Source organism: Microcebus murinus, chromosome 3 (genome assembly GCF_040939455.1).
Source record: "Microcebus murinus isolate Inina chromosome 3, M.murinus_Inina_mat1.0, whole genome shotgun sequence".
NCBI classification, from domain to species: Eukaryota; Metazoa; Chordata; class Mammalia; order Primates; family Cheirogaleidae; genus Microcebus; species Microcebus murinus.
This window is the reverse complement of record NC_134106.1, coordinates 77,450,538-77,473,448: the sequence shown is the minus strand read 5'-3', so window position 1 is coordinate 77,473,448 and position 22,911 is coordinate 77,450,538. Positions and strand designations below refer to the sequence as shown.

The following is a 22,911-nucleotide window of genomic DNA, read 5'->3' as shown; positions in this document are numbered from 1 at the left end:
TCCCCAAACCTTGTTCAAAATCCACCTTCATCTCTTCTTGTGTGCCCTTGAGTCCAAGGTCATGGCTCTGCAACTCCAAACTTGATGCCCCTTATTGGCCCCACGGACTTGGGTTTTTGTTTCCTATTTAGGCCTCAACTCTTTCCTTTTAACTTACCTTTAATCCACCTTTATAGCTCTTAGCAATACTGTTGCCTCAGATGAAAATGTGTTCACCCCACTGCAGCCCCTAGAAACCACCATCCAGCCAGCCAGCCACTCACTCTCTCACCTGGCTATAGGCAACCTGGGACCAGCACCTCGCTCCCACCTCCCAACAAGGTGAGAGGCAGGTAGGTGATTGCACCCAACTGACTAAATTAGAAGGCCTTGAATCTTTACAAATAAAGGGGAGCAATCCCTTCATACTCATGACATATTCATGAATGCTTTCCTGAAGAGTCAAAGAATATTGGATTTGAGATTAGAAACAGATGGATAAATAAACAGCAGGAACCAGGCTTGAAGTGGAAGGGATAATAATCACAGAGGTACATTTTGAGGAGGAAATCCTCCACCTCTGCTTTTCTCCTATAGGAGTTAGAGGTCATGGATCTTAACTCAGAAACAGATCAAAGGTACAAAGATATAATTAATATTCAAAGGGTAAAAGTTGAGTACACTTACACATTTGGATCCTGCTGAATTGGAGGTGACTTTATATGAGAGCAAGAGAGAGCATACTTGTTTTGGCTGATCTTAATAAGTGCACTCCGAACGCAAAATTCCTGTAATAATACCAAAAGAGTTCACTCAATTTAAATCAGAAATGTCCACAATTCAGATAATTTCATTCTAGCTCAACCCTTTATAATAGCTTCTAGTCACTATCCTATTCAGGGTGACACTTAAGAGAGCAGTTTAAATTCAGAGCCTCACTTGATAGTTATTTGCTGAATAAAAGTCATTGTTCAGTCCTGTCGTTTCTCCATATTCTGGGTCAATTGCCAAGTCCACCCACATATGATGCACAAACACACACATATCCCTTTATATAACCACCTTCCTTTCTATCTTTATTTCAGCCTTGACTGTCTCTTTCCTGGACACAACCCTTTTGCTGAATGCCCCACCTTCAGCCTCATCAGATCTCCCAAATCTCTATCAGAACATCTTCCAGTGTCCTTCCTGCTGGACACACCATTCTACCCCTTAGAGTCCCCTGCCCTGTGGGTAAATTCCCAGGTTCTTCCCTGGGCTTTGAGGCTTTCCTTTGGGATCTTGGGCTGACTACTCTTTATCTCCTTCTGCACGCTGGGGCATGCCCAAGGGTGGAGGGCATCTTAATATACTTTGTTTACTCTCTCCTCCCTTGCATAGTAGATATCTCCAGAGCAGTTCCACATGCCAGGAACACTTCCCCAAGTTCTGCCCCTCTGACTGCTTCTCTACCATCATCAAGACAGCTCCAAGAAACTCCATCTTCTCCAAGTGGCTTTCCTGGGTTGATGAAAAGACACCCCTTTCTCCTTGTGTTCTGTCAGGTTGGACTTGATGCTCCTGTGGCCACTGGCTCTGATGGTCTTCCCCTTTTGTCCTTAACCCTAAATTTCTTTTACCATGCTCTGCTCCCCAGTGGAACTACCTCGTGCCACAGTCAAGGATTTACTGCATGTTTTTATTTTGTATACTTAGGCAGAAGGGCACAGTGGTTTAGAGTATAGGCCATGGATCTAGATTATCTGGGTTCAAACGCCTGCTCAACTGCTTACCAGGGGTGTGGCTTCACCTCTCTGCTTCAATTTACTCATATGAATATGAAGATAGTAACAGTCCCTGCCTCATGGTGTTCTGAGGAGTAAACTGTTCACTATGTGTAAAGTGCTTGGATTAGTACCTGTGGCACATAATAAAGGCTTAATAAAGTTAGTCACTGTGACTTTTCTTTTTGCTTACAAATCTATTCTGCTTGCCAGTCTGTTTCCCAGGCATGTTAAGTGGTCCATCAAGACAATGTCATTTTCTATTATAAACATCATTCATTCAGGTAATTAAAAATACAATTGTGAGACCCTTGTCTTCATCAGGCTGTGCTGGGGTTGGGCATGGGTCCTGCCTTTAAGGATTGGGAGACTGGTGAGGGAGTGAATAGTGCAGCTGGTAGGAGAACTGAGGGTCCCAGTGGGAAGTCACAGTCAGGCAGAGTCTTCAGGGTGATAGAAACTTCCAATGGAAAGGAGATGGGGAGGGAAGCCCAGGAAGAGGGAAAAGCCCACTGTGTTTGGGAAGCAGCAAGCCTTCCACTTGGCTGGAAGCCACGCTCATGGAGCAGGCTGGGGCCACACGGGGCCATGCTGGGATTCTCCTAGAGGGTGACAAGAAATATGTGCATGTGTGTGTGTGTGTGTGTGTGTGTGTGTGTCTGGGGGAGGGGAGGCGGGGGGGAGGACATCAAATAGGCAAATGACATAATCAGATTTGTAAACTGATAAAGAATTTTTCTAAAACTTTCAGAAAAAATACACAGAGAAATATATAATTGAGGAAGGATTTCTTAAACAAAACACAGAAAGGGCAATTCATAAAGGAGAAGGTGGGTAAATTTGACCATATTAAAATTTAAAGCTTCTGTGTCAACAAAGATTCCAAAATTAGAAGATAAACAACAGACCAGGAAAAGAATATTGGCTGCATATTTTACCAAGAATTTATATCCAGAAGACATAGAAGACCTCATATCAATAAAAAAGATAAATGACCCAGTAGAAAATATGGATGCTTGAGAAATGTCTGCCCAATGAGTGACTCGATCTAGAGATGATACAGTTAACTGGATTGCTCTCTCCCATTGGCCAAGCAATCCAGTTAACTGGATTGCTTCTCCCTTCCTTACAGAAGGAAAAGATTCAATCCAGGAGTGATGCTACTAACTGTTGCAGCCATATCATGTTTTATATATATATATTCTTATAGCCTCACAATCACCCTGCAAGATATAAATATATAGATATATAAAATACCCATTTATATGTGATAAAACTGAGGCTCAGAAAGGTGAAGCAACCTGTCTAGGTCAGACAACCCGTACAGAACATGAATCCAAATGCAGGTCTTTTTAACAGTCAAGCCTGTGTTCTTTCCACTCTGCTCCACTTCACACCTGTGCCCCCTCCTCTTCCTCAACCCCTGCCAACTCTGGAGGTGGTTCCTAGGCAGATGTGAGATGAGGAGCCAGGTAGTGGTACCCCCTACTACAGGGAATGCAGGAGGAGGGCACTTGGGGAAAGGTGATATGCTGACTTTGACACAGTGAGTTTGAGATGCCTGTGCTCACCCAGAGGAGCTCTCCAGGAAGACCCAACTCGAAACTTGGGGTTGGAGCTCAGGGCAGGGGCAGGGGCTGCCTCTCCTGACACAGAGGAGGTGTCCAAAGATAGAGCTTCACCCTGAGAGACAGATCTGTGAGGAGGCAGAGGAGGACAGGGTTGGGAGGGGCCCAGGAGATGCCCACATCTGTAGGGCCAGCAGTGGAGCATGAGTCAGGAGAAGAAGGAGGAGGAGGAGGAGCACAGGCAGTGAAAAAGAGCAGAGCTGCAAGGTAAAGCACAGATCTGCAAGGAGAGCCAAAGACCATGCAATACTGGAATTAGGAGGCCAAGACAACCTCAGTGAAGGCTGAGTCTGTGTAGCCGAGTAGGCAGAACCCAAACCATAGGCAGTGGAGGAGCAGGGAGGGCTGCGGGGGGGTAGACACAGCAGGGGAAAGTCCTTTCCTCAATGAAAGTCTACTTACTGTCCGGTTGTTACACTTCAAAACTGTGTAGAGTTTTTCTGCAGCCTCATTTGAATTTGGAAGTGCTATGACAATGGCAGGGACATAGAAGTCAAATCCTTTGGGTGATACAATTTTGGCAAACACGTAATCTCCAACCTGTAGAGAAGAGCATATTTCACAGCATATGTTTTGCTTATGGATCACATAGATGATGTTAACATAAACTTGTATTAAAACACCCCAAGACAATTGGCAAATACTGATGCTAAAATTCAAATACATATGTTTTTTTCAGTTAAGAAACAGTTCCAAAATTCTCTGGGCTCATTGGGCCAAGTCTGGAATGTTGTGATCAGAGTGGGGAAGCCCCATTTAGTAGGACTTTAACAACTGACGAGGGTCCAGGGACAGCCAACAACATGGTGAGGGTTCTGGAAATTATATCCTACACAGACTGGGTGAAGGAACCTGGGGTGTTGGCATGAAAAGCTATGAACAGTGTTCTTATCTTTCACAAGGGCTGTCACCAGACATAGAAAAGGAGCAGATTTGTTTAACGCTGCTCCAAAACACACAGCCAGAATCTGTGGGTAAAAGTTGCAAAGAGATAACTTGCAGCAGAAAGAGAACCTTGTGAAAGGGCACACAGAGGGTGCTGGGCCTTTGTGGATCATTAGGGGACAAGTGCACTGCTGTGCACCATGGGTCTGGCCAGAAAGCAGCAACAGATGACCAAGGCTTGATCCTCTGATTCCTCCTCTGGTGTTTCTCCTCCTGGCTCACACTGTGCAAGGAACAGTAGTAGTGGCACCTTGGGAGACTTTCCTCTGCTTCCTGGATTTGGTTCCAGCATTAGGATCATGGCAGGAGAATGGGCCAGACACAGCACAGCTTTTATGAATTTATGAGCAGATGAGAACACATTAATTCACCTTACCTGTGGAATGCATGTTTGAGGTAACTGCATCATGGCATCACAATGTAACATCAACTGACTACAATATCAAGGGAAGTACTACCTCTGTCTGCCCTTGTTATTAAATATAATATAATATAATATAATATAATATAATATAATATAATATAATATAAATCTTTTTCAGTTAAGGTGTCAAGAGCACTAGCAGCAATAGCAACATCTTTCCCCTAATCATCTACTGTTTTGTAGCAGAACAAGGGCCTCAAGGTGCAACATCAGGAAGTCTGTGCAGCTGTGAGACACATAATAGGGAGTTGGCAGATTGAGGCCATGAGTGAGAAAATTGCCAGGTGATGGGTTCCAAGAACAGGGGCCACTGTTCTTCCTGCCCAAACATAAGTTCCCTGCAGGAGCTAACCTGGTTCAGCAAATGGCCAAGCAGTGGCCTTGGCATCATCCCCTGTCATCCAAAAGTCTATGGATGGCAAAAAGGGGCCCTGGAACAGATCATGGAATAGGTACCTGGAGTAGTGGGCAGGGCATGGCGCCTCCCACAGGCATGATGAATGAGGTGGACACGACCTTTGTTTCTCCGTATCTGAAGCCCACCAATGCTTGAGTGGAGTTCACACACTTCTTCACAATCCCTGGAGGGAACCAAAGTAAAAAACAAAATATAAAGACAAATATTGTCTGTTTCCTTAGGCTTGCCCCATGGTGTCAGCCACATTGAGTTCTAACACTTTGCCTGTTTAGATCAGTATGCCCCTTGATTTCTCCAGCAGATAATGTTGGACATAGTATGATGCCTCCTGTGTTGAACAACTCAATGTGGTGAAGCACAGTGCTGTGGTCTGGAGCACCTGCTGAGACAGGAAGCCCAAAGCAGCAGCTTATTATCCAGATCACCAGGATTCATTGGTGGGAACATTGTTCCTAGAAACAAAGGTCCTCTTCCTGGACAGCTCCTATCATTTGATTTCCTTATTTATTTTGGCTCTATTTCCTTACATAACAAAGATATAAAATAGATGGTGTTAAATTGTGAAAGTAAAAAGGGAATATGAACTCCCATCCAAATCAGCTTTTCATCTAATGTTAGATAAATGAAAAAGTAACTAGGTTGAACACACCCTACAGCTTTCTTAAAATGTATAGCCAAAAACGAAAAAAGAAAAGAGAAGTTTCTTAGTCTTTTAGTTATACTTGAGTATATGATATGTATATATTCTATATCATATTATAATATAATTCTATATTATAATTCTATATAATTATTGTAGGAAAAGAAAATACCTGTGTTCAGATTCATTTTTCTTGGTCATTTATTGACTTGAAATTTATTTTCCCATTAAAAAGGGATTCTAAACATTAATGGGGAAATTCTGACATTGGACACCTCCCCTGGCAGTAACAGCTGCCCACAGACTCCCACTCAGAGACAGAAACATGTGCATGTTTCCTGCCTCCGGGCTCCACAGCCTGTGTGCCTGGCATGCCTGCCTGGCTCACACGCTAGCTATGGCAAAGTCCCATGTCTTTTTATGCGGCAAGAAACAGCTATTGATTTTCATTGTGATCCATGTCTCTTGTTTTAAATGGCCAAAGAAATGAGAATCTTTTTTTTTTTTTTAAATACACATACACACATAAAAGCCAACTTTCCATTGTGTGTTTTCTTATTGGACTAAAATGTTTAATTTGTTTTTTCACATATTCTTTACACATTATTCATACACTTTGTGCCATAAGCTGACTTTACCCTTTCAATCAGAAAAACAAACAACAGTTTTTAGAAAGAATTTCTATTATGAAAACAATTAAGAGCCAACCCTAATTGAGAATGAGAGGACGCATCACATCCCACACACCTGTGTGCCCCACCTCCTCCCGAGGCTCAGGGGGAAGGGTCTGGGCTGTCACCATGGCCACATTGCTTGGGTGACCTTCCTCAGATTCTTGGCCTCCAGGACTTAGCTGCATCCAGTATTAGACCTGCTAGGCTGTCTTTCAGTGTTTGCCTAAGTAGAGAAGTCGTGACAGAGAATGGGTGGCCCACAAAGCCTAAACCGTTTACTTTCTTTTACAGAAAAAAAAATGCCAATCCCTGCACTAAATCACTGGGCCAAGACTTTCTGGTATGTTATGACAACTTCTTTTTAGTTCCTTCAATTCTGTTCCCTTCTTTGTACAGTCTCTGTAAATACGGGTCTTTGTTCCTCTCCAGAAAGTAGTGTTGTTTCTTACAGACTACACACCCAGCTTGAGTCTCCCTGCAGCTGGTACTCGGGAGATGGAGGACCCACAGCTGGCAAGTTCAGTTACTGCTAAGGCTCTGTACTTGCTCCTTCTCACCTAATTAAGGAAATATTACCACTTCTTATGTTTCGATTCAAGATCAGCTCCAATTTTTGGCTTCCCTCACACTACAGTTTCTGACTCCCCTCAATTCCAGAGAAGTGAGGCTGTGTCTCCTGGTTCTGAAATCTCTCTGGCAATTGTTTTGGGACCTGAGCTCTGCAGAGAGGCCAAGCAGAAGGGCCTCCACTGCCTTCCGTCTTTCTCCTGGCGGAGACTGGCGATCCCAAGGGGATGAGTCAGTTCCATTCCTTGGCCAGAGGGCTCTCCTATATGCAGCTGGGGAAAGGGACACACACTCCTGTGGAGACCCTCAGTAAAAATGTTGCCAAGTGCCCAGTGGTCAGAGGTCTGATGAAACAGTCTGAGTAGACACTGTAAGTCTATCATTTGGTGAAAGATACATGAATGGTTCTGGATCTTTTTGCTCCAAACAGATTTTTTCAGGCTGAAGACTGGATTTTTTTTTCTTTTTTTAACATTTGGCTCTAAGAACCTGCCAATATTCAAAGCCTGGCTTAAATTACACCTCCTCAAAAAAGCTCTCACCTTGCTCTAACCACAGCACCCCTCCAACCACCCCACCACCGTTGCAGAGATGTCTCACACTCTGGTCATCATATTCTGTTCTCCCTTTAGTCTCTGAGGCTCCCTTTCTAGTCCTCTGTGCTGACTTTTGACTCTGACTTGCTGTGAAAGGCTCTAAACTGCTGTGCAAGGGAAAGCGGCCCCCTGCACCCCCAAGGAGAAGTTGGGAGTTTGTTGTATGTATCTCCCAAGAGGCGCTCTCACACAGGATGATGGAACAACTCTTCATGTGTAATTAACAGGTGCTATACATTATTCCATTTAATCTACACAACAATCTTATGAGGCTTTTAATCATTTTAAATTCCATTTGGAAAGACTGGTAAATGAAGGCACAGAGAAATTAAGTGACTTCAGTCATGTGGCTAGTAGAGGAAAGAGGCAGAATTCAAAGAAATGAAAACATTGGCTTTCTGACCTTAAATCATTGCACCCTAGAACATACTGTTTCAACCCTCTTTTCTTCATTATCATGTGTTCTTATGGCATAGTACCGAAATCACTGGATTTCCTGAAGAAAAATGCTTCTTCTCACTGAACAGCAGGAAGGATGACCCAATTTCCACAAATAATGATTTAAAATAAGGTTTCAAAATGTGTCTCTCTCCTTGCCTTAGAGCATCCAGGTAAGCCAGGCTATCAGCTTTTCGCTTCTGTTTGGTGTAATGTAGTCATTTCCTCAACTAGATAATACACACTAACTTTGGGAATAGTAGTGGGCATATGGAAATCCCTGCCATGGTCCCAAGTGGGGGACAAGAGCCAGTCTGGCCAGCTCTGCTCCAGTGTGGACCTGGCCTCAAGCAATGGACACTCAATCCAGCTACTCCAATCCTGCCTTTGACTGACGTGCATTTAGGAGGTTTTGAACAACAGTTACCACAGAGCCATCAATGAATGGCATGCCTGTGCTCTACAAAACTCTATTTGGCCTTCTTTTTTTGTCAGAGGGAAAACAGCAACTCACAGTGACCAGGTGATCTAAATTAACATTACTGATGAGGGCAGATGGACAGACATCATGTGCCTCTAGATGGGCTGCCCTGAGAGAGACATGATATCACTTAGGTGATAGTCTGGCTGAAAATGATAACCTGAATCTAATCTAATCCAAATTGAGGCACATTCTATAAAATAACTAGCCTTACTCTTAATGTCAAATCATGAAAGATGATAGGGTAAAGAACCATTCTAGATTAAAGAAGACTAAAAGGATATGCTAATTAAATGCAATATGTGATTCTAGATTGGGACTTGTGCTGGAGAAAATAAATAGTATAAAGGCCATTATTGGGTCAGTTAAAATATACAGATTAGTTAAAGTACTATAATAATGTTAAATTTTCTGAGTTTTATAACTTCATTGTGGTTATATTAAAATATCGTTCTTGTTTTTCAGGAATATAGACTGATGTATTAAGAAGTAAGGGGGCATAATAAATGTTACCTAATCTCTAATAGTTAACAAAAAATAATGTGTGTGTAGATGTGTGTAAAGGGGGTAGAGAGGGAGAGAGAGAAAAAAATGAATAAAACAAAATAATGTATGTGTTATGTGACAAAATGTTAAAAATTGGCAAATCTGGGGTAAAGAGTATACAGGAGTTCTCTGTATTATTCCTTTTGGGTACATTTGAAAATTTTGTTAATTAAAAAATCTCTATGAAAGTAAAGTTGAAATTCTCAATTAAAGAAAAGATTAGTTGACTGTGGGGAGAAGACACAAAACCTAAGTACATCTAGATAACCCATGCCCTGTCATTTAATTTGGCTGAGTCAAAGTTTATTATCTAGATACTAGTCAAAATTGCTGATTAAATGACTAAATTCAAATGTTTATTTCCTCCAAACTGACTTATTTGAATTTAATCACAGTCACAAATTTAAAATCCCCACTTAAGTCAGATCCTACGCAGCTGTTAGGACAGTATGTGCTCTCTGTTTCTAATTGCACATTAAAAAAAATGCTGATGTAGCCACAGGCATTGCATGTAGTTATGATATTAGCTCTGTCTCTACTTCTCCAGTAGGTCTTTAGAATTTTCTCGTCACACTGGGATGGTGCCAGGTAACATTTCAAGACATTGTACTTTTCTCCAGGGCCCTGGACAGCAAACTAATCCCCGGTTCTAACGCAACCATTTGGAACTCAGCCCTTTTTGGCATTTCCATTTGATTGCAAATTAGCCATGAACCTCTCCAAGGCTCAAATTCAGAAAATTGAAAGTTTCTTAAGCAGGGGTGGCCTCCTATAATCACCTCTCAGCAAGTCTGAGCCCCAGAGAAACAGGAGCTTTCAGTCCTTGTTCTTGTGAAGAAGAATCTCATGCCTCTGCACTCATCTCAAATTCTCAGATCTGTATTTACTCTTGTCCAGCAAACTCCAGGGCACATTTATCAAATTTCAAATAAGATGTTCCAATTGTCAGTTCTACTTATACACCTGCTGGAAGGCAAAAATCCTGCTGAAGAACTTTTTTTCCCACCTAAAAAGTCCATCTAATTAAATTTAAATAATATTAATAATTATTTTTTTAACTGGTGATTGATAGATCATGCCCATGCAAGGTTAGTGTAATCTTTTTGCCCCCAACAGAGCTTCTTCAAGGTTTTCTCCAGTTCTCTTTTCCCTATAGACTCTTCCCATGATTTCAATGACAACTTTGTGTTGACCCCCAAATCTCTGTCTCCACACAGATTTCCTCTCCAGATTATAGACCCATATCTTCCATTGCTTCTCTGCCATCTTCAGTTGTGTATCCCATAGGCGCCCACAATTCATCATGTCACAAACACATCTCATCGTCTTCCCATTCATGCCATCACCTCCTGTAGGTACTGCTATCTACCCACTGTCCCAAGCCAGGGACTGGAGTGACAGCCTAACCCACTTCATATCCACTCTTCACACGGCAATGGGAGGGATCTTTTTTAAACTTCAAGTGTGATTATGTTTCCCCCTGTTTAAATGTGGCTCCCCAGTACTCTCAAAGTACAAATTCCTTAACCTGACCTCTTAAGAATGGCCCCATACTTACTGAAGAGCTTTATTATTTTGCACTCATCCTTTGCATTCATGATTCCAACCACAATCAACTTTATTTCTGCAGACATAAAATGTTTTTCTTCAATTCTAGATCTTCAAACATACTATTGTCACTATCCAAGAAGCTCTCTTCACAGCCACACCCACAGTACCTGGCTGACTCCTTTAGGGAGCACACCTTCCACAGGAAGCCCTGGGCAAACCTCTGAGGCCCAGAGATGCCAGCCACCTTGCTCTGCCTCTAACACACCCCCAGGCCTCCCTGCTGCTATTTGCTTGCTTAGAACTCTCTTCCCCCAGACAATCTCATGGCCTTCCCTGCCTACCTTAAATCCTTATTCATATGTCACCTTCCCCAGGACCTCTTCATTAACCACTGTATTTAGAAGTATAACATTCACCCTGACATTCTCAGCCCCTTTTGGGGCTTGATTTTCCTCTATAGCATTGTATCCAACATCCTACATATTTTTACTTGTTTATTTGTTTGCTTGTCTATCTCCATTACTAAGATGTAATGTCCACAAAGACAAGAATTTTCTCCTGTTTGCTCACTATATTAGACCAGCACTTTCAGAATATTACATACATGGAACATAGTAGGTGTGTAATAAAAATTTGTTTACTAAAAAATAAGAGATTAAAATAAACATATTTTTATGGCTACTTTTTTTTTTAGTCCCAACTATGGAAAGACACCTCATCATCATTTCATTTGATAAGTGTAAAACCTTAGTCTGGCTCATGAAATGTCAGTGTCTAGGGAAAGAACAGGTTGAAACCTCTGGTCCCCAATATCAAATTATTTAACATACGAGTCCCAAAAAAGTAAATTTAAAAAATTTACCTGGAAAATAAAAGCCATTTTCATCACATCTTGCAATAACCTTCTGGCCTTTGAGGGGATCTGTTTTTTTTGATTGAATTTTCTTTGTTGGGTTTCCTTCTGATTTGTGTTGCTGAAAAAGACAAAACAGTAATAACTGATGAAGAAGAAGTCAAAGCAGATAGTGAAACTCATAAGTTGTGGGTATCCTAGAAATTTCTACTGAGAATCACACTATTGAAGAATTACAGAACATACTTATACTATATACTCACTTTGGAGTACTTTCTGTTCTATGTTAATTAAAAACTATCCTTTTGGTAAGGAATTTCTGCCCTCTAAAATTTTCATACTTTAGCTCAAGGTAAAAGGAGAATTGGACGACTAATTGAAGAAAAGAGAAATAAGGAAAAATTATATAGAAACTAGATTTCCCTAAATTCTGTGATAGCCTCAAAGCTGGAGAGCAAAGACTACTTCAGAACCACAAGCAGTGCTGCCACCTTCCCAGAATCGTGCAAGGTAAATGGGTCCTTCAACAGAAAAGTCAGTTAGCAATTTAGGAGAGGCAAGCATAGAAGCACAGTGGTTTACAGAAATACAACATCCCACCCCACCTCTTTAGGACAAAGAAAAACCCTGACATTCTCTGTCTTACAAAGAGGAGAGAAATCCATAGGCTGAGACTGGCTCATAAATGGATTATTCTTGTTCCTTGTATCTTCTGACTGGTGCAAAAGGGATGCTAGAAGGAAGTGAGGCAGTGATTTAAAAGTTCTGGGAGAAAATGACTTTCAGTCTAGAATTCTAAACCCAGGAAAACTACCAATAATTAAAAAAAAATAAAGACATAGTTATCTCTAGAGATATAGTTATCTCTAAGTAGAAACTTTCTCCTCCCATTTATCCAATCTTCAACTAGCCAGCATATCATATAAGACTTTGAGGAAGGACAACTACTCCTAAACTATGACTTGTTCCAGTATTGAACAATATTGATCCAGTCATAAAATGTAAACATTGTTTTGGGGGTTTTTTTTAAAGAAAAATTTTAAATGTTTACAGTAAACCTTTGGAAAGAGCACAACATTAACAACACAACGGTCTCAGTGTAGCTCTTGGAAGGTTGAAATGAAAGGGGAAAGAAAAAGCACTGGCACAGGTATCTCTACCATGTAGTGTCAGGAATTGAAGAAGATTATTAAATGTGATATATAAAGACATGGAGGCTTAGGTGGGAGGGGGGAGGTGAGGATGGGTAAATTCACATCTAACGGGTGTGGTACACGCTGTCTGGGGGATGGGCGCACTTGTAGCTCCGACTGAGGTGGTACAAAGGCAATTCATGTGACCAAAGCATTTGTACCCCTGTAATATTCTGGAAAAAAAAAGAAATGTAGGCTTAAGTAAATTAAATGAAATGTTACAAGTGCAGCCAATAGAACAAAAATAATATAGGTATCCAATATTAGGAGTAGGAGAAGGAGAAGGGAGTGATGAGAGTGAAATTATCATCTTTTTCATATAGTAAAATAAAAATATTGTTTAAATATAATAAATCATAAAATCAAGAAATACATGAAAGAAGTATTTTGATAAAAATCTGGAAACCTCACAGAGGAAAGAACTGGAAAAGAGGATGCTTTCATTTTTCTATGTGATTGAATCAAAGTCCTGGACTCACCCCTGAGGAGCATGTGTGCAGAAAGGACTCAAAACAGCATAGCAAAGACTTTGAGAATTTGTTTTTACTTTCAAAATATTACAGAGGTACAAATATTTTTGGTTACATGGATCACTTTTGTAACACTTGATTCACAGCTATATGTGTGCCCATCACCCAGATAGTGTTCATTGTACCTGTTAGGTAGGTTTTTGCCCCTCCTTCTCTCCTCCCTTCCCCCGGCTTGATTTCCACTGAGTTTTACTTCTGTCTGTGCACATATGTGGCTCATCAGTTAGTTCCAATTTTATAGTGAGTACTCATGGTGTTTGTTTTTCCATTCTTTAGATACATCACTTAGTATAATGGTTTCTAGTTCCATCCAAATAGTTGTAAAAGGCATGAAATCATCCTTTTTTATGGCTGAGTAGTATTCCATGTTATACATATGCCACATTTTGTTAATCCACTCATGAACTGATGGGCACTTGGGTTGATTCCACAATTCCAATCTTTGCAATTGTGAATTGTGCTGTAATAAACATTTGAGTGCAGGTGTATTTTTTATAAAATGACTTCCTTTCCAGTAGTGGGATTCCTGGATTGAATAGTAGGTCTGCTTTTAGTTCTTGTTTTTTTTTTTTTTTTTTTTGAGACAGAGTCTCGCTTTGTTGCCCAAGGTAGAGTGAGTGCCGTGGCGTCAGCCTAGCTCACAGCAACCTCAAACTCCTGGGCTTAAGCAATTCTGCTGCCTCAGCCTCCCAAGTAGCTGGAACTACAGGCATGCACCACCATGCCTGGCTAATTTTTTTTTCTATATATATTAGTTGGCCAATTGATTTCTTTCTATTTATATAGTAGAGACAGGGTCTCGCTCTTGCCCAGGCTGGTTTCAAACTCCTGACCTTGAGCAATCCGCCCGCCTCAGCCTCCCAGAGTGCTAGGATTACAGGCGTGAGCCACCGCGCCCGGCCTGCTTTTAGTTCTTTGAGGAATCTCCATACTGTTTTCTATAGAGGTTGTACTAATTTGCAGTCCCACCAACATCGTATAAGCTTTCCTTTCTCTCTGCATCCATGCAGGCATCTATCATTTTTGAACTTTTTAATAAAAGCCTTTCTAACTGGTGTAAGGTGATATCTCATTGTGGCTTTAATTTGCATTTCCCTGATGATTAGTGACATTGAGCATTTTTTCATATGCTTATTACCCATTAGTCTATCTTCTTTTGAAAATCTTCTGTTCGTTTTTTTGCCCACTTTTTAATGAGGTTGTTTGTTTTTTTCTTGCTTATTTGCTTGAATTTTTTGTAGATTCTAGTTATTAGCCCTTTATCAGATAAATAGTTTGTGAATATTTTCTCCCATTCTGTAAGTTTTCTATTTGTTCTATTGATTATTTCTTTGGTTGTGTAGAAGCCTTTTAATTTAATCAAGTCCCATTTACTTATTTTTATTGTTGCTATAATTGCCATTGGGGTCTTAGTCATAAATTCTTTGCCTAGGCTGATATCTAGAAGAAGTCTTTGAAGTCCTTTCTCTTCCTCCAGCCCTGTGGTCTTCTTATAGTGTGAACTGTATTGGCATGTCCAGTTTAATATCTAAGGCAGTAGGTGGTACTTGTGGGTAAGAACCAATCACACCCTATATAGTTGAGTCAATAAATGTTGTAGAGGGCTATACAAGTCAGCCTCCCTTTTCGCACATGGCACTTGCTGGAAGGAACAAGCTGCAGTATTGTTTTGGGACCTGTGACCAGCTCTAGCCCCTCAAGAGAAGCACTCATGTGCTCTAGGTTGTTGGTGGGGCCCTGGAATTTCCAGGTGAGTCCTTATTCTTTACCACAGCTGAAGCAGGTGGGGGAGTGAGGCTGGGTGGGGCTGGGATGGGTAAGCCTATCCTCAGCCTCCACAAAAGCTGATAAGGTAGCTGTTTTGGCAGGAATCCAAGGCCTGCTCTTAGGCTTCTGGGGAAACCCACCAGGGAAGGGCTGAAGTAGCCCCACCCAGCCAGAAATCTGCTTGTGGGAGAGGGGCTATCTGAGATTCACAATATGGCTGTCAGGAGCAGGTTTCAATCTTCTCTCCCCTCTCCTCCTCCATGGTCTCCCTCTGGTGTTTCCCAGCAGGCAGTACCTCAAACTAGCTGAGCTCCTCTATAATGGCACAGCAGGCTGGGAGCTTCCCTGTCCAGGATCCTGCCCTAGGCTGAGAGCATGGCATTCCTGTGGTGGAAGGGGTGCTCCATGAGTGCACTGTGGTTGGGACCCACACTGCACTTTCTTTTCAGTTCTGCCATGTGGGCTCTTTTGCCTCCTGAGATTAGTTCACAAATCTTCCCTCTATGCCCCTGAGCAACATGACTGAGTCCTGAGGAGTGCAGGATCTGGTCTGTGGTCCTATCCTCAGATCACCGAAGATCAATCCCTGATTGTGCCAGGGAGAATTGTGCTGGTCCTAAGTTGCCTATGGGGTGCTCAAAGAGGTTTGATGTCTCTTTGCTTTGTGGTATATGCCCTGCTTTTATGAAGCAGCTGGACAAGCAGTGCTGGGGAGAGTTGGTGAGCAGGGAGCTCACAGTCTGCTGCAGGTCTTTAAGAGGAAACGTTTGAGCCCCACTATCTGTGGAAACCTTGGGGAGAGTGGAGATATAATATGGTGCCTGCTATCTCAGCTTGGGTCTGTAGTGACAGGAAGAAACTCCAATGGGGCTGGTGGCCTGGTGCTTTGTCCTCAAGAAGCTCCCAGTTCACTGACAGCAGCAGCTTTCGGGCTCATGAGGGTAGAAAGGCTCTCTAGCAGCTCAGGAGCCTACTGACTGCCAGAGATGTGATGGGGGGAGAAATAAACCACCCCACATACCCTTTTTGTTGATCTCTAAGCCTCTCAGGGGTTGATCTCTGCTAATATCTTGCTCCTTCTTATTTTGCTCTACAACGTCTCTCTATGCAATCTCTGGCAGGTTCTGATACTTTTCCCTTGGAATTATACCTGATTTGTGTTTGTTTGTTTATTTTTCATCTAAAACTTTTCCTTTTTTCTGAGATAATCTAGCAGGTGATATCTCTCATCATCCATCTTGAAAAATCCAGCAGTTTGAGAATTGAACTATAGTATAAACCATTGTCCAAATTGCAGACTACCAGAATAAACCCTGAGTGATACAGGCATAAGGCAGACTCAAAAGAAATAATACAGAGTTTTAAAACTGAACTGACATGGGAACCACTGTCAATAGAAGCCGAGACAGAATTTACAGTTCAAACCTAACCAAGTTTGATGACAACTAAAAAAGTTCAACCTTCTTCAGAGAATCTAGAATCTTAAGATACCATATTCAAAATGTCCATTATATAATAAAAAAATGCAACATACAAAAAAGCAAACAAATATGATCAATTCTCAAGGTAAAAGGCAATCAATAGATTCCCAAATTGAGATGACTCAGATGTTGGAATGATCAAATAAAGATCTTTAAATTAGCAATTACAACCATAGTCCATGAGATAAAGGTAAATATTCTTGAAGTGAATGGCAAGGTAGTTTTTTTTCAGCGAGAAATAGAAACTATTAAAGAACAATGGAAGTTTTGGAAGACATATAATATCTGGAGGGACTCAATAGTAGAATTGATATAACAGAAGAAAGAGACAGTGTACGTGAAGACAAAATAACAGAAAGTATCCAATTTGAAGAACACAGAGATAAAAGATTTTAAAATAATGTACAGGGTCCTTTTCCTGTTCTAGATAACTTCTTCAACTTCCAGCCCAGTTATAACCTTCTGGGAAGACATCACCCACAGGAAATTTCATAAAAAGCAAAAGAAAATGTTGATTTCATATTTCCAAATGGCACTACATGAATCGAAGTTGGACTGAATATCATGACTATGTCTACTGCATGAAGAAACTAATAGCATCATTTTGATTTGTAAAGTCCAACTCTAAGTTCTATTTTTTTTTACGCTTGGTGACTGATTATTAATAGAAAGACCCAATCTCTACTAACTCATCCCCTCAAAATCCTCCTTTATTCCATCATCTGTAAGTCATTATTATTATTATTAGAGACAGGGTCTCATTCTGTGGCCTCAGCTGGAGTGAAGTGGCATGATAATAGCTCACTGTAACCTCAAATGCCTGTGCTCAGGTAAACATTCTGCCTTGGCCTTCTGAGTAGCTAAGGCTACAGGCATACACTACCATGACTGGATAATTTTTTAAAATTTTTGTAGAGATGGGTCTCACTATGTTGCCCAGACTGGTCTTGAACTTTTGGCCTCAAGTGATCCTCTCACCTCAGCCTCTCGAAGTTCTGGGATCATAGGTGTGGGCTACCATGTGCAGCCTGGAAGTAATGATTTTTAATTCCCAATAAATCTGAGGAGGATCCGAATCAAGATGGCGGACGAGAAACACTGCCAGAGTGTCTCTGCAGAAAAGACAGATACTAGCAGAAATTAGAAGAAAGAAACAAGAAGACGAGCATACATCAGATGAGGGTCAGAAGGAGGGGTACCTGAGACCACAGGAGACTCCACGGGAGGAGGTTGCGGAGGAGAACTAGAAGCAGAGACCTCCGGAGCAGCCTGGAGACCAGCGGCAAGGGTAGGTAGAGTGATTAACTCTCCCCTCCCTTGCATCTTGGACTGCTTGTGGGCTCCCCAGTGGGTGGAGAGACCTGCGGATACCAGCCCAGAGATGGCCACCGCCAGTGAGCAGTAAGCCTATAGTGGAGGTGGCACCAGGCTCCCAACTCCCGCAGGGCACTTCCCTGTGCACAGACCCAAGCCGTGCGGCAGGTGCCATATTGCCTTATTCTCCCCTCCCCTGACCCTATCTGCGGCTGCCAAGAGAGACAGTATAGCCACCAGCAGGAGGCACCTCCAGGGAACGGGACCTTCCCTTTTGGGGCCCTACAGCTGACTGAGGGGAACTCAGACCATGAGCTCTCTACCCGCCAGCCCTCCCAGGTACTGCTGGCCCGGTTATCCCAGGAGAATGGGGCAGACCCTGAGGCTGAGAGACACAGACCCAGCATGGGCTCCCCATGGGTGAATTGAGATTGGCACTCCTCTCCCTGGTGGGGATATAGTTTGAACTCTGGGACCCAACCGTCAGACCTGCAGACCAGATCCTGTGCACCCAGGTCTCACATTGTCTGGGACACAGAAGGGATATATGTGAACAGCCTACTGAGGTGTGTGTGCCTTCATAGGCAGATCAGCGTCCTAGAGGGCAACCCTCCTCTCAAAGGGAGGCCAGGTGGCGTTCCTGCACAGGGAACCTCCCAGCCGGCATCAGAGCCAGGGGAGGCCCAGTGGTGAGAGGTCTGGCCTGCTGGCAGAGGCCCAGGAGTAGCCATGGAGTTGGGGAGGGTGAAAAGAAGTGAGGCCCGCCCCAGACTGCAGGTATCAGACAGGTCCATCCCCACACACAGACTCTCTGACTGAGCGGGGCCATTCCAGCCCCTTCTTGGCAGCTTTTCCCGAAGCAGAAAACAGAACTTTGACCCCTGCTAACGGCATTGGTGGTACCTGAGGGAAGGCTTACCCAACCCAGCTCTACCCAGACTCACTCGCAGACCAGCCCTCACTGAGAGGGAGAAAAAGACACACCTGGAAGTCCCAGGGCCCCACCGGCCACCTGAGGCACTAGAGTGCCTCCCTACAGGAACAAGAGCTGGTCAAGGTCACAAAAACAACAGCGTAGCCTGTTCCTCCAAGCAAGCACCACCTACTGACAAGGAGGACACCCTGCACACCCTCTTCACAGCACCTACTGACTCATTATACAGGGAGTGGTCGAATCTCACCCACAGATACCACCTACCAGATCAGAAACTAAACAAGGTGTGAGAATACCCAAACAAAAACCTAAAGGAAAGAAGCAACAACTGATCGACATGGGAAGAAATCAGCGAAGGAACTCGGGAAATATGAAGAACCAAACGGAAACCACACCCTCAAAGAGGAGCACCAGCCCCTTAGAAACAGACACCAACCAAAATCAGGCAACCAAAATGACAGAAGAGGAATTCCAAATGTGTATCATAAGAAAATTCAACGACCTGCAAGAACAACTCAATAACCAACACAAAGAAACCACAAAAAGCCTCCAGGACCTGGAACAAAAGTTCACTAAAGAAATCAATACAATGAAGAAAAGTTTAACCAAACTCCTGGAAATGAAGAATCAATTCAGGGAACTACAAAATACAGTGGAAAGCCTCAAGAACAGGGTAGATCAAACAGAAGAAAGAATCTCAGAGATTAAAGATAACACCTTCCAATTAAATAAATCAGTCACAGAGATAGAGCAGAGAAACAAGAGAAAAAAGCAAAGCCTACAAGAGATGTGGGATTATGTGAAGAAACCTAATGTGAGGGTCATAGGGTTGCCAGAAGGGGAAGAAGACAACAGTCAAGGATTGGACAAGCTATTCGAAGATATAATAGAGGAAAATTTCCCAGGCCTTGCTAAAAATCTCGATATACAAGTTCAAGAAGCTCTGAGGACCCCTGGGAGATTCAATGCAAACAGGAAGACGTCACGACATGCAGTCATCAGACTGACCAAAATAACAACTAAAGAGGCCCTTCTAAGAGCTGTAAGACGAAAGAAGCAAGTAACATACAAGGGAACGCCAATTCGAATAACACCAGACTTCTCTACTGAGACTTTACAAGCAAGGAGAGACTGGGGCCCCATTCTCACTCTTCTGAAACAGATAAATGTACAGCTTAGAATCTTATTCCCTGCAAAACTAAGTTTTGTATATGAAGGAGAAATCAAGACATTCTAAGATAAGCAAAGACTGAGGGAATTCACCAAGAGAAGACCAGCCGTTCAAGAAGTACTCAAAACAGTGTTACCCACGGATCAGCACAATAAACACTCACGAATGTAAATCTACTCAAAGCTATAGATCAAAGCCCAGACACTACAATGGCTCAAGAGAGAAAACAAAGTTCAACCCAACATAATGAACAGAAATCTGCCCCACCTATCAGTTATCTCAATAAATGTGAATGGCTTGAACTCCCTACTCAGGAGACATAGGCTGGCCGAATGGATAAAAAAAACACAAGCCAAGTATCTGCTGCCTTCAGGAAACACATCTAACCTCAAAGGATGCAATTAGACTAAAGGTAAAGGGGTGGAGAACGATATTTCAAGCTAATAGAAGCCAAAAGAAAGCTGGTGTGGCAGTGCTGATTACAGATAACTTAGTCTTTAAATCAACAAAAGTAATAAAAGACAAAGAAGGTCACTATATAATGGTGAAGGGTACAGTTCAACAAGAAGACATAACAATTCTAAATATATATGCACCCAACCTTGGTGCACCCAGATTCATAAATCAAACTCTACTTGATCTAAACAAATGGATAAACAACAACACCATAATAGTTGGAGACTTTCACACCCCACTGACAGCACAGGACAGATCCTCCAAACAGAAAATCAACAAAGAAATAATGGACTTAAACAGAACCCTAGAACAAATGGGCCTGACTGATATTTATAGGACATTCTACCCCAAAACCACTGAATATACATTCTTCTCATTAGCTCATGGGTCATTCTCCAAGATTGACCATATCCTAGGACACAAAGTACATCTGAAACAATTTAAAAAAATAGAAATTATACCATGTATCTTTTCAGACCACAACGGAACAAATGTAAAAATCAATCCTAACAAGAGTCCTCATTTCTACACAAAGTCATGAAAACTAAACAACGTTCTGCTGAATGATCACTTCATAAATGAGGATATCAAGATGGAAATCAAAAGATTCTTTGAACTAAATGACAAAGGAGACACAAGTTACCAAAACCTGTAGGACCTAGTTAAAGCAGTCCTGAGAGGAAAGTTTATCTCCATAAATGCCTATAACCAAAAGACAAGAAGATCACAAATAGACAACCTAATGAATCGTCTCAAAGAGCTGGAAAAAGAAGAACAAACCAACCCCAAACCCAGCAGAAGAAGTGAAATCATTAAGATCACATCAGAACTAAACGAAATTGACAACAGGGAAACTATATGGAAGATTAATAAAACAACAAGTTGGTTCTTTGAAAAAATAAACAAAATCAACACACCATTGGCTAGACTAACAAAAAGCAGAAAAGAAAAATCTCTAATAAGCTCCATCAGGAACAATAAAGGAGAAATTACAACTGATGCCACAGAGATACAAGATATAATATATGAATACTACAAAAACCTCTATGCACACAAATTAGAAAATGTGGAGGAAATGGACAATTTCTTAGAAATACACAGCCTCCCTAGGCTCAACCAGGAAGAAATAGAACTCCTGAACAGACCAATATCAAGCACTGAAATTGAAACAGCAATAAAAAACCTTCCTAAAAAGAAAAGTCTTGGACCAGATGGTTTCACACCTGAATTTTACCACACCTACAAAGAAGAACTGGTGCCGATCCTGCAGAAATTATTCCACAACATCGAGAAGGATGGATTCCTCCCCAACACATTTTATGAAGCAAACATAACCCTGATACCAAAACCAGGAAAGGATGCAACAACAACAAAAAAAGAAAACTACAAACCAATATTCCTTATGAATATAGAGGCAAAAATTCTCAACAAAATCCTAGCCAACTCAATCCAGGTGCTTGTCAAGAAAATAATTCATCACAACCAAGTGGGCTTCATCCCAGGGATGCAGGGATGGTTCAATATACACAAATCTATAAATGTAATTCACCACATAAACAGAAGCAAAAACAAAGACCATACGATCCTCTCAATAGACGCAGAGAAGGTATTTGACAAAATTCAACACCCTTTTATGATAAGAACTCTCAACAAAATAGGCATAGACGGGACTTACCTAAAAATGATACAAGCCATATATGACAAACCCACAGCCAATATCATACCGAATGGGGAAAAATTGAAAGCATTTCCACTTAGAACTGGAACAAGACAAGGTTGCCCACTATCTCCATTTCTGTTCAACATAGTGCTGGAAGTCCTCGCTACAGCAATCAGACAAGAGAGCAGAATTAAAGGCGTCCAAATGGGAGCAGAGGAGATAAAACTCTCATTCTTCACTGATGACATGATATTATACCTAGAAAACCCCAAGGATTGACTCCTTGATCTGATAAATGAATTTGGTAAAGTCTCAGGATACAAAATCAATACACAGAAATCAGAGGCATTCATATATGCCAACAACAGTAAGAGTGAAAACCAAATCAAAGACTCAATTCCCTTCAAAATAGCAACAAAGAAAATAAAGTACCTTGGAATATATTTAACTAAGGAGGTAAAAGACCTCTACAGGGAGAACTATGAAACACTGAAGAAGGAAATAGCAGAGGACGTAAACAGATGAAAGAATATACCATGCTCGTGGGTCGGCAGAATCAACATTCTTAAAATGTCTATACTGCCCAAAGTGACCTACCGAGTCAATGCAATCCCTATCAAAATACCATCATCATTTTTCACAGATATAGAAAAAATAATTTTATGCTTTGTATGGAATCAGAGAAGACCCCGTAAAGCAAAATCAATCCTAGGCAATAAAAACAAAATAGGAGGTATCAATTTACCAGACTATACTACAAGGTTATAGTACCTAAAATAGCTTTTTGCTGGCACAAGAACAGGGACATTGACCAGTGGAACAGAACAGAGAACCCAGATATAAAACCATCCTCATATAGCCAACTAATCTTTGACAAAGCAGACAAAAACATACACTGGGTA

General features: G+C 41.7%; 1 protein-coding gene across 1 annotated transcript in view; it reads right to left on the bottom strand.

Annotated features, from left to right (window-relative positions):
- Positions 1 to 22,911, bottom strand: part of VWA3B (von Willebrand factor A domain containing 3B) — a 218,312-nt gene that overhangs the window by 8,390 nt on the left and 187,011 nt on the right. Inside the window, 4 exon segments of the mRNA XM_076001008.1 lie at positions 667 to 767; positions 3,773 to 3,910; positions 5,196 to 5,320; positions 11,513 to 11,624. Of these exon segments, the coding sequence (XP_075857123.1) occupies positions 667 to 767; positions 3,773 to 3,910; positions 5,196 to 5,320; positions 11,513 to 11,624 (476 nt within the window).